At 43.2% G+C, this 12,360-nt stretch overlaps 1 protein-coding gene across 1 annotated transcript in view; it reads left to right on the top strand.

Moving 5' to 3' along the window:
- The window catches only part of NKAP (NFKB activating protein), a 203,620-nt gene that overhangs the window by 87,878 nt on the left and 103,382 nt on the right, over positions 1 to 12,360 (top strand). The window contains exon 4 of the mRNA XM_078688728.1: positions 4,523 to 4,633. Within this exon, the coding sequence (XP_078544854.1) occupies positions 4,523 to 4,633 (111 nt within the window). The remainder of the gene's footprint in view (positions 1 to 4,522; positions 4,634 to 12,360) is intronic.

The raw sequence follows: 12,360 nt of genomic DNA, 5'->3' as shown, positions 1-12,360 counted from the left end.
TAGAGAACGCAAAAGGATAAACGCTGTGAAAAAAGAGAGTGGCAGTCCACTCAGCCAACCATTAGAGGATCGCAAACTCCATTGGTCTCTTGTCACACTGCAATAGGGCCTGCTGAGATGGGATGGAAGACTTTCTCCAGCATCTCCTAGAGGAGTATAAAGAAGGGCATACCAGAATGTCTCAGAGGACAAACTAATATTGAACACAACTGTATGTTGGGCACTTGATGCAGCTGATACAGCAGCTAGAGGCATCAGTTCAAGCGTGCTTCTCAGGAGATCTGCCTGGTTAAAGGAATCCGGTTTTAAACCTCAAGTTCAGCAGATCTTGTTAGCCCTCCCGTTCGACTGCAAACATCTTTTTGAGCTCTGTAAGGAAGTTGGCTTTTTTTGTATTGTACCTCTGTAGGGGTACACAATTCAAAAAATCCAGATAGCCCTTATTGGTTTACAGTGGCTTGCTTTAATAATCCAAGGGCTCTATTTGTGGTAGTTTGGTCGAGCAGCTTAGGCTTATCAGAGGAGAGTTGAGCATTTGTTGTACACACAGAGTCAATAAATGAGACACACACTCAAAAAGAAATCTGAGACCAATTAAGAAAAATTACACCAAATTTTATATGATTTTAGACAAGATTGGAATCGGGTAAATATTTATTTTATTTATTTGAAGAGTTTTATATAGCGCTGGCTAGACCCGAATGTATAAGAGCGCTTTACATAAGGAAGTGGTTACAACAGAATAGTGTTACATAGTTACATAATTTTCTAGAGCAAAAACATAGCATGGAGAAAGACATTATTTCAAAAAGAAATCCATTACTAGAGCATACGAATAACATGGAAAACAAGTTCAAGGAGCAAAGATGGTAGAGGGGGGAAAGTAAAGGGTTAAGAGTAAATAACGACTTTTGTATTTAGTCAATACAGTGACTGTGGCAGTAAATAGTTACAATCTACTTGTCAGTGGAAATGGCTTCCTAGTTTTTTTGGTTATAAATCTTTTTATTGAAATTTTTGTTTGCTAAACACAAGAATACACAAATCGGGGAACAAATAATAAAGAAAGCCGTCTACCACAGTACTATATCTTGAAGTCTTACAGTGATGAGCATCAAATAGTTTCATTGAACATAAAACAGCTAGTTCCTTGCAGTGATGGATCACTCAACGAGAAAGGTTTTGTAGGGTGTGGTTGCATGACACATGCCCTCAGTAGAATAGAAGAAAGAACTCAAGTGAACAATTAAACAATACAGGTCAAAGGTATACATCACATGATCAGCAAACCATAAGGATGCCTGGAGGCCATGCAGGGGGAAATTATTAGGAGAGAGGTACTTTCAGGGATATGATTTTTACAGTAAGATAGAAAAATCCTAAAATATTGGTATTTGAGGCATGAGCTCGGATGCGATAATGTTATCCTATGGGAGAAACATACACTGCATACATACACTTGCAAGCTTATTTTGAGGGTGCCTTTTGGGGCTTAAGGTGCTTAGGGGCCCAGGGGCCAAGGTCCAAGGAACCACCAGCAGTTTGGGTTCACCTGCCCTGGTGAGTCCGGGTGCAGAGGTGCTGCTTGCGTTGGTAACTCTGAGCGCTACGCATAAAGTCTCAGGTAGGAAAGATGTAAAAGAAAGGCTGCAAGTGGGGACTTGGGTACAAGTCCGGCAGAACCCGGTGGGGTGGGTGGTGCGGGCGGCACAGCTCTTGAGGGTCTCTGAGGCAAGGGGGCACAGTCAGTTTACGTGAAATCACGCTGTGGGGCTCGGATGCAGAGGTGTTTTGTTATGTTATGTTATGTTATTTTATTTCTTCTATAGCGCACGGCTACTCCGAGGAGCATCCCGGCGATTTTGTCTGGTGGGTTGCTTGCGTTGGAGGCTCTCAATTTACTTGGGTGACCTGGAGAGGGGAAGAAAACAGAACAGAAGGGCCACTCTCAGAGTAGAACTCATTGCTCATGGAGTCCCTCGTCTGCAGATTGGCTTTGGCTTCGATGGTTTCCGGGCTATATACTCAACAAGCCTTGGTTGCGGCAAATGCTCCAGTACCCAGGGTATTGGTACTTTGAGGCTCCTGGAGGGTTTAGTGTCTCGAACCTCGTTGGTGAGGCTAGGCTGACCTTCTAGAACCACAGTGACCTCATCTTGGCAAGATGCTCTGTCGGTGGACAGTGGCCAGCAAAACGGAGTACCGGATAAGTGTGGCCGGTGCCTGCAGGTGCAGGGGAGTGGCCCCTCAACCTCGAAGGAGATGCTGCATGGTTGTTGAAGCACTGTACAGGCCTCCAAGGGTTTGGGGAGGTTGTTCAGCTTCTAGAAGAGTCTGTCTTCGTGATTGTTAAGGTGCAAGCAGCCAGGCAGAATTTGGCGCCAGTTTAGGAACAGGACCTTTGTTCTCATGTCTTCAGCTCTTCTTTGTCTTCCCTCTGTTGTCAGGTAGACCAATCTGAATCCCTGGGGTCAGGGGGACCACTACATACAGAATTTAGGAGAGTGTAGGTAGTAGTCAATGAGCTTCTTACCCCTGGGGTGACTACACCCCCTCTATATAAAGTGCTTCAACCCTTCATCAGGGGTAGCACGTGCTGTATAACGCAAACCATTCCCTCTTTCATCCCTCCACTATCCTTTTCAATCCAAATAACAGACTAACATGTCCACACGCTCAATTTAATTTCATAGTTCCTTAGACTAATTTACCATTAGTCCTTTTTTGGTTCTCGAGTAGCATGCTATTCACCCAAAATCGCTTCAACACCTCATATGGGGTAGCACGCGCTCTATAATGCAAACCATTCCCTCTTCTATACCTCCTCTATCCTTCTCAATCCAAATAACAGACTAACATATCCACCACTCAAATTATTTTCATATTTCACCTTAGTAATTCACCACTAATCCTTTTGGGTTCCGGAGAAGCGTCCTGCTCAACGAAAAAGAGCTTTGACGCCTCCTCCGTTGTAGTAAGCGCTATATAAATGCAATTACAATACAATACAATGTTTCATCCAGTTTCCCCTATTCTTTAGGTTTAGAGGGCTAAAGCAGAAGCTGCTGCAACATATGGAGCAGAACTTTGGTGATATGTTAATCTAAAAGCCCTGGACGTGGCAGAATTTTTATTTCTAAGAACAGCCCTTAAATTGCCCCAAAGTACGCCACAGATTATTAAACATGATATAGGTTTACGTTCCATTGCACCCCTAGTGCATTTGAAACCAATCTTGCATTGGCTACAGATTTGGTCAGCGACTGAGCTGGCAGAATATAGGGAGGGCCTAAGAGATGTCTTCAATAAACACTGGAGAAGAGTTTTGTTACGCTGCTTTGACTATGTTAAACACTCCTTCTACTCTATGAATCTGCAGGAGTATTGGTTGTCTCCTGTAATTATTCCATCTTCCACAAATAAGAAACTGAATGCCATCTATTGTGAGCTTTAGGAGGACAAATGTCTCTAACATATGTTCATGGGTCAAATGACTGATTGTTTCATAGGATTCAAGACTACCTCATACTTCGAAAATTGTATTAATTATATCAATTTCCCTATTCACAAAAGCCCTTTATATAAGGTTCCGGTTAGGTACACTACTGCTTGGTACCTTCACTGTCAAATTGAATGGTAATCAAGGAGGTAGTAAGATATGTCATGTTTGCAGAACTGCTGAAGAAACCGATCTAATTTTTTCTGTTTTGTCAAAGGTACTATAAGCAGCACAGGTATTGGATTGCTCCTCTGTGCCACCTTTTAGGTGTTGTCCAATATAGGGTAACAATATGATTATGCAAAGTGGACTCATCTCCGGCTATTGTCTTCTCTATTGATAAATACCTGGAGAGCACATAGCAAATGCGTTTGAAAATTGGCTTCCCTTTCCTTATTACGTCTCCTCTTCCTAATGCAAATCCGCCATCCCCCTTGTTGTTTATCATGGTATTACAGCCTTTAGAACGTGTATTTTTTTAATGATAACGTAAGCCGGAGCACATGCACTTTATTTAGCTAGGCTATCCTGTGAGACAGGGTAGAACCCTGAAACCTCAGCTGTATTTTTGTATCTATACTACCTTGGTTTTTATAATGGATACATCTGTATGTTTTAGATTTTAAATATAGTATGTACGTGTCCAGTAATGCACTTTATTACAGTACCTGCTTGTTAAAGTTTATTATTCTGGCCGGATGCTCTTACAAACTCATTCATTTCAACGTGACCTGTATACACTGTACTTTTAGGCATGACTGACCACACTAGGCTCTTTTCTATGGTCAAACGTGTGTGTACATCTGGTTTGCGTCCTTAGGCCAAGAGTGGATACTTCGAATAATATTTTACGCATGGTATTTCTATATTATTTTTAGCTGACATTGTGTTGTGCTTCCTTTGTAAAAATGTTAATATTTTAATTGTATTACTTTTATGGCCATCGGCCAAAATAAAGTAAATAATACTAGATAATGCCTGATTTGTTTGTTGGTAACTTGATAATTTTTAATGCCTCTTTAGAAGAGCGAAAGAAGAAAAAGAAGAAAAAGAAAAAGAAGAGAAAAGGCTCAAAAAAGAAGCGTAAAAAGAATTCTGAAAATAGTGACAGTGAATCTGAAAACGACTCTAGCGGTATGAAAACTACAAATTTGAAATCATGCATATTTTACTATTTTGCCATTGTTTCAGTGAGAAGGATTTTCAACAATATAGTCTCACTTGTATACAAATGCAAAACGTATTTGGGTGTTTAAGTAGCTGGGCCACTGGAATTTAGAGATTGTGCAGCAGCTTTGATTTATGCATATATATACCGTTGCCGCATTTGCCACATAATCCATCATCTGCTGCATAATCTTCTGATTTTAACATAAAAAGGTTTCTAGCTCAAACGGTTCAAAAGTTACTAAAAATGCAGCAACTAGTGTTGCCGCGCAGTGGAAGGCCCTCTGCAAAACTCAACTGGCCACCTTTCTGTTGCTTATTGCTAGATTTGGATGTTAAACTGGTACTAATGAGGTGTAACAAATGCACAGACCGTGTTAGCAACTTTAAAAATTTCGAAATAATGAAGTAATAAGATTACAAAATATGCCACATTGTACCACATAATTTGGCTTTCCTTGCAGCATAATTTACAAAACCCTGCCACATAATTTGACACTCTCCTGCCACATAATTCCATTTGCCCTGGTAAGTAGCATTGATGTTTGGTATTTATATATCTTTCTGCAAAATGTCCGATAGTCTGCAAGTAAATAGTGCTTTCAAAACTTGTAATCTACTAAAATTATGCCTTATCTAAGAATGCTTTTTTTAAACAACTTAATTCCACAAGTACTGTAAATTATGGCTCTCAACCAACAACTTGTCTTCATTTTTATTCTAACCTGTGATTTAAAAAACACCATAATGAATTACCAGCATTATCATTTCCTGTTTCTGTTAACTTATACAAGTTACTTTGCATTGGACAGTAGGCACAAAGATGAGATGAAACTCAGCAAAAATCGTATCTCATTAAATTATAGAGTTCCACATACCTGGGACATAGTGATGATGTTGGTATGCACATAAGTAGTAGACTACCAGAAATAAGAAAACCTTGAGCAGCATGTCGGCAAGTAGGGCATGTATGTACTTGGACACATTTGTATCAGTTGGTCATGTTTGAGGTCCGTTCAGTCTACAAATGTCATTAACCCCCAAATTGCTATTGGCTTTGTGTGGCCCGCGTCAATTATATGCTTTAGTACACTTAAATTAACACATTTTCATTCAGTATCCAGTATCTGAATATTTAAGCCGTGACTCCCATGCCTGGAATTGTTGCTTAATTGGTAAATGATGCTAGCAATGTGTGTTTTAGCTTGTGTAAAGCCCAAACAGTTCCTTGCTTAAGACAGACCTGTCTCTCTAATTTCGATCTGGTGAGATTCTGAGATTGTCCTGGGTATATTTTGTGAATGCATTCAGAATACTGAGATTTGTGAAAAGGCTTAACTAGTATGATTTTGCATGTAGCCTCAGAAACCGTTTGCAATGCTTTTTTATTAGTCCTCCTACCAACTCGAGTGGGTGAACAAATCTAGTTTGGTTGTTTTGTGTAATGGGGTATATGATTTATTTGTAAACCTATGTTGAATGCTTTTCAAGAGTTTCATGGCATTGCTAAGTCCCTTTGTTTTGCCAAGTTTGGGGTAATACATATGTAAATATTACTCTCCTTCTTGTAAGGATTCAGTTGACTAAGGTTGTTCTACTGTTGGATGTTCACAAATATTGTTTATGATCTATCCATTAGTTAAAAGTTGGACTATGTCTTGTTGAAACCAGTAAGAAGTGTCTTTCTTTAGCCATGAGTGCAAATGAATGAATTTTATATTTGGAAGATTTTACCTGGAAAAATATAAAAGTAATTATTTTATCATGGAGAAGAAGGCAATGAACATGTGAATTATTTGTAAAGTTAGATCATGACTGTTTGTGCCGGATTAGTAATTTTGTGTTTTCATCTTAAGAGCCACACATCACCAATGCCTTGGACTTGAAATCAAATCTCTGAATAGTCATTGGGTGTATGAATAAATCTACTGTCCTAGAGGATTCATACCTCTATACTGTCACATTGTTCACTTATAAAAGCAAGCGTTAGCAAAGCCATACATTATGGCCTGATGTATGTTAGTTTTGCAAGCGTATGCCACAAAAAGAGAAGAAAAACAAAATGCATAAAAGTAACACGCTTACACTTGCAATACAGTTTTAAATTTTAAAAAAAGTAGCCATCACATATATAATTTTAACAGTATGTGGAAAATTGGGTCTTGATGCAGTACGCCCCCCAACACACTTTTTGCCTGGTATCTGATGCAACTTTGATTGTGTACTGGGTCCCTGCTAATCAGGCCCCAGTACCTGTGTTCTTTTCTGTAAACGGTACCATTGTCTACACAATTGGTACACTTTAGGCCCACATATAAGTCCTGTGTAAAAGGTACCAGTGGTACCAAGGTCATTGTGACCAGAGAGGGTCTCTAAGGGCTGTAGCATGCATTATGCCACCCTAAGGGACCCCTCACCAAACACATGCACACTGCTACTGCAGCCTGCATGTTTTGGTGCAACTAAAAGTGAAGAGTCGGCCTGGCACACATCCCTGAGAGCCAGGTCTACCAGCACTGCCAGAGGCATGGGCAAATCATCCCTACAGCAGGTCTTACAGCTCTGAGGTAGAGTGCATTATACGTCTGGTGAGTGTGTAACCGCATGAGCAGATATGCCCCTATAGTGTCAAAGTCCATTCTTAAACATTATAAGTGCAGCGGCAAGCCATACGAGTGTATGGGCTAGGAGCTTGTCATTATGAGCCAAACATCTCCGATTAATGAGCCCATACTGATGCTAGTGTTGGATTAATTAATAAGTGCACTGAGAGAGCGCCTCAAAGGTGCTCCCTGAAAACCTGCCAAACCACTAGTGTGTAGCTGAGTGGTCTGCACCATCCTGCCACTTACAGACATGTTTCGGACCCCCTCAGGTGGGAGACGTGTCCTCTCGTGGGTCAGAAACCAAGCCTGCTCTGGGTGGGGGTGCTTCACACCTACCCCCAAGCAGGAACATCATTCAAGGGCCGTGAGCCTCAAAGGCTTCCTGTCCTTTGTTATGCTAGCCAGAGCCTCCAGCTAGTGGATATGTCTGCCCTCCTGAGCAAGCCCCACTTTTGGCAACAAGGTTGGTGGGAAAATTAGTAAGCAGGAGAGGTGTGTCCCCTCTCAGCCAGGATCACCACTAAGGTGTCCTGAGCTGAAGGGACCCCCTTCTCTGAAAATCCACCATATTGTTTTGAAGGATTTACACCAATGGGGTTAGGGATGTGTTCACACCCCAAAGGGAGTAAACACATTGAGGGTGTAGTCACCCTAAAGGTAAGCAGTCCATTAACTACTACCTGTAACGCCCCTAAAGTTTAGTACTTTAGGTGCACCCCTGAATTGAGAAATTCAGATTCCTCGCAACCTAAAGGAGGACCGCATGGCCATACCAGTAGTGAAAACAACAGACAGCAACTTACTTGGTCCCAGCCCTACTGACCTGTCTGCAGCCCTCAAAGAAACCTGCCCAAAAAGCGTCTCTTCCTGCAGGCCAAGCGACCTTCACAACCCTGGGAGGACTGCCTGCCATCCCTAAAGACCAAGAACTCCCGAGGACAGCGGCCCTGTCATCAAAGAAACTAACAAGAAGAGCTCTAGTGCCCTGCTGAACCACACAACCCGACCTCACTTCTGCACCCGATGCCTCCGGCCCAAGTCAAAGTGGCCCACCAGTCTCAAAAAGGTTACCCAGCTGTCCTGAGCTACAGTCCACCCCAGAGTAACCTCTCCTGGACTCCATGACGATGCCTGAAGCCTCATCACGAAAGGTTTTCTAACCGTGACCGGCTCCGGTAAGGATATTCCGGCCTCAAATGATCCCCCTGCACCCGCAGCCCTCAGGCATTTAGGAGCTCGACCGATGGTGCGCCCCGGTGTCCCTCAACATTCAAACATGCCTCCAGAGCCACTGATTCCCTTTGTCCAGCTTAGTAGTCAGAGCCTGCAGAGCCTGCAGCCTGTGTTCGAAATCTTCAATCTCCATTTCTTTGCATTGGCACCCAACGCTCTGTTGGAACTCTGCACCCGGCCGCCTCTGTGCCACTGAGGGTGTGTGTTTAGTGCTCTCTTGTGCCCCAGTACTGATTCTAAGCCTTGGCGATTGACCCCAACTCCGATTTTACGTACCTGTAACCGACACCTCTTTGCGTGCCCCCAGTTTCCATTGACTAACATTGGGCCCCAGTGACTGAATTTGACCTATGCACCCGGCCGCCTCAGTGCCGTGGTGCAGTCTCTGCATTTGTTTGGCCCTTGCCCAGTGTTGGTCCTAAAACCAAAAGACTGGAATTGTAAGTTGTGTACTTTCCTATGAAATTACAACATTGTTTTCCTTATGTAGGTTAACCTTAAAATGCTTGAAAAACTGTGGTATTGTAAAACACATTTTACTGCAACAAAGTATCTTTAGTTCTAAGTAATAAACATACAAAAAGTAATATTTTAACAAAACAATTAGTCCCGAATTTAGTCATTCAGTGTGGGCCTCATTTCTTGCCTGAGTGTGTACAACAAATGCTTAACACATCACTCTGATAAACCGAACTGCGTGCCCACACTACCACAAAAGAGATCGTTCGTATTATCTACTTTAGCCTCTGTAAAGCCTCTGAGGATCCGCTCTACTCTGTGCTCACTATACCTTACTTTGGTATATTATATGCAGAGCCAGCTTCCTACAGTATGTAATTGGTGCTTTCTAAAAGGCAGGTACAATTAGAAAGGGTATAGAAATCCTTGAGTCCACAACTGAATTGCCCTCAGGCCAGTATGGAGACGAAATTTTGACTTGGACCCCCAATGAACCCATTACATTATGTACGCCTTAGAGGCGACCGCTGGACCCTGGTCCGAGTGAAAGGTACCACATGCAAAAATTCCCACAAAGACACGCAAATCCCTGATGGAAGTTCGGGCATCAGTACTCCTTTGTGGCCACACCCAAACAAAGCGTGTGCACGAATCAGCTGCAACTAAGATGTACTTATACGCAGTATCAGAAGAGAAAGGACCGCAGTGATCTAAATAAACACACCCAAGTGGTTAGATATGTACAACTGTGTCTGGGGCGGGCGCGCAGCAGTTGAAGGTTTAATCTGCTGGCATATGTCACAATGAAGGACGTAATCACGCGTCTGTCTGTACAATCCACGCCACCAGGAACGCTGTTGTAAGAGAGATATAGTAGCTGACACGCCGGCGTGAGCCGAGGCCATACCCTCGTGAGCTGCTGTTATCAAGGCTTGCCTGCGGTCCGCGTTGGGAATCAACCTGTCACCAACGTCGTTAATTCTCACATAGGGAATTAAGTCAGGACTTAAAAGACAAAAGTATTTAGAAGGGAAACCTCTAGGGTAATTACCTCCCTTCTCTGTTACAGCTATAGCTGCCAAGATGTCATCATCAATATTACCTTTGGATTATGTAACTGCTGCTACTAAGTATGTCGCAACTGGGGAGGGGAGAGGTGTGGCGCTGTGGCCAGGGTGACTGTTGCTGGATTCAGGGGATCACGGCTTGATCCCCGGCACCGGAGGCAGATTAGCCCAGCACCATGTGACTCTGGGCAATAGCTTACTTAATCTTCCTGACGGCCCCCAGCGCCTGGAGACCCTTACGGGTGATTGTTCGCGCTTTACAAATGTGGATTATTATTATCGCAACTGCGGCCTTCGCTGCTTCATCAGAAAGACAGTTACCAACAGCGTGTACCCCCACGCGTTGGTGACCAATAGTATGAATTACAAACACGAGTGGGAGCCGTTCTTTAAGCTCAGCCACTCGAACCCAAAGCATTTTGTGCTTAATCGTGCTACCTTTGGAATCGTGATAGTCATTCTGAGTCCAAAAGAATAGATTGTCATTGTAAGACTGAACACAGTAGTAAGAGTCACTCACAGTAAGAGTAGTCATACAAGGGACTGCGTACTCCAGTGCAAGCTCCAGAGCACGTAGCTCTACCAATTGGGCGGTACAGTCCCCTAATGTCTGTGTATGCATGACATCGGACTTGAACTTTCCATTCACCATAGTACCAACCACTATTGCGCAGGCCGCAGAATAAGCATGTTTTGAATCCGTAGCCAGATGCGCCGATCCGTCAGTGTATATGATACAATGGAAGTCCTCCAGCGGGCGCATGGTCAGAGGAGCAGGATGAACAAATTCATACTGCAAGTACTCTTGTGTTTGCAAAGAGGAGTCACAGATGAACGTGACATCCAGAGATGTCAAGGACGTGGCCCATTGTATCCACCTCGGGTGCAAAGCTTTTGAATTCGGTACACTGGCTTTCGTCACTGCCTCCAAGGCAGGATACGGTGTAACAACCAACATGCGTTTCCCCTGCGACAGTGCCCGTTCTTTCAGAATCGACATCTGCACTGCAGTCAAACCTTTTTCCACAGTGGAAAACCGCATTTCAACAAAGGTGTACAAGTGTGACTTGTAAGCTATTGGGACTGTGTCACCCTCATTAAAAGTCCGGTACGTGAAACCAACTGCGCCTGGCACGATTCTTATCACCAGGTTTGTATGGTTGTCACGAGTCAGTAAGAATTTAGATTCAAGAAGATCAGACTGCAAAGATTGCAAAATTGCAGAATGTTCAGGCAGCCAGCAAGATTTGGTATAAGTAGGTTGTACCAAGGCATAAAGTGGCTTGATACGCTGGGCATATTCGGGTATATAGGTACGCCCGAAGTTCAAAAAACCCAGCAGAGATTGTAGTTTTTTCAGAGTTGTCAGAGCGCATTTCTCCAAGAAGTGGGATGCTAAACCTTTACCTTCATTGTTGAGCTCGTAGCCCAGGAACAACACTGTGTACTCTGCAATATGTGATTTTGCAAAGTTACATTTGTAACCGATGTCCGCAAACATGCAAATGATGCGGTCAACGGGACACAGATGCTGCTATAATTCGTCGTCTGTGAGATAAATGTCATCAACATACGAACATGCTTCCGGGTCGATTCTCTCCAAAAGAGAGACTATGCGGGCAGCAAAGATGCCAGGACTGTTCTTATAGCCCATAGCTAACCTTCTGAACTGTTTTTGTTTACCGCCACAGGTGAAAGCTGTCCATTGACTACTAAGAGAGGACAGGTTATGGCTAAAAAACGTACAAGACTATCCACAAGGGCAGAACTGTGAGTATTCTGTACCGCGCAGGTCCGACAATGAGAGTTCAAGTGCTGGTAATCCAATACCAAACGATACGAGCCATCAGGCTTAGTCACAGTAAAAAAAGGATTATTCATCGGAGACACACAATTTTCAATCACAACCTTGATATTCCAATTGTTCAAGGATTTCTGCCACTGGATCTTTCGCTTCACGTCTCATGGGATATTGGGGTTGAGGCTGTGGCATAGACCGCAACAGTATCTCATGTCTGGGGGAAAATTTGTCCCATCCACATTGAGTACAGTACAACGCCAGTGCCATCAACTTAGCCCACTCTTCTGCAAAATTAAGTGCCTGCTCCTTCAGCACTGTGTGTGTGTGAAAGCAGGGAGCAGGGAGGATTACCTCCTCCCCTTGTTCCTCCCCTTGCGGAGCAGACAGAACGAAGGGTGGGGGCCAATCAGCCTCTGCTAACAAAATGTAATGGGTAATAGTCCGATTTTCCCAAAATACCCCTTTTATAGTACATTGTATGTCACCTTCAACTAAAAGGACTATTTCATAAAGTCTTTCAGGGAGAGC

This window comes from Lissotriton helveticus, chromosome 4_1, assembly GCF_964261635.1.
Source record: "Lissotriton helveticus chromosome 4_1, aLisHel1.1, whole genome shotgun sequence".
NCBI classification, from domain to species: domain Eukaryota; kingdom Metazoa; phylum Chordata; class Amphibia; order Caudata; family Salamandridae; genus Lissotriton; species Lissotriton helveticus.
This window is presented reverse-complemented; position numbering and strand designations above follow the sequence as displayed.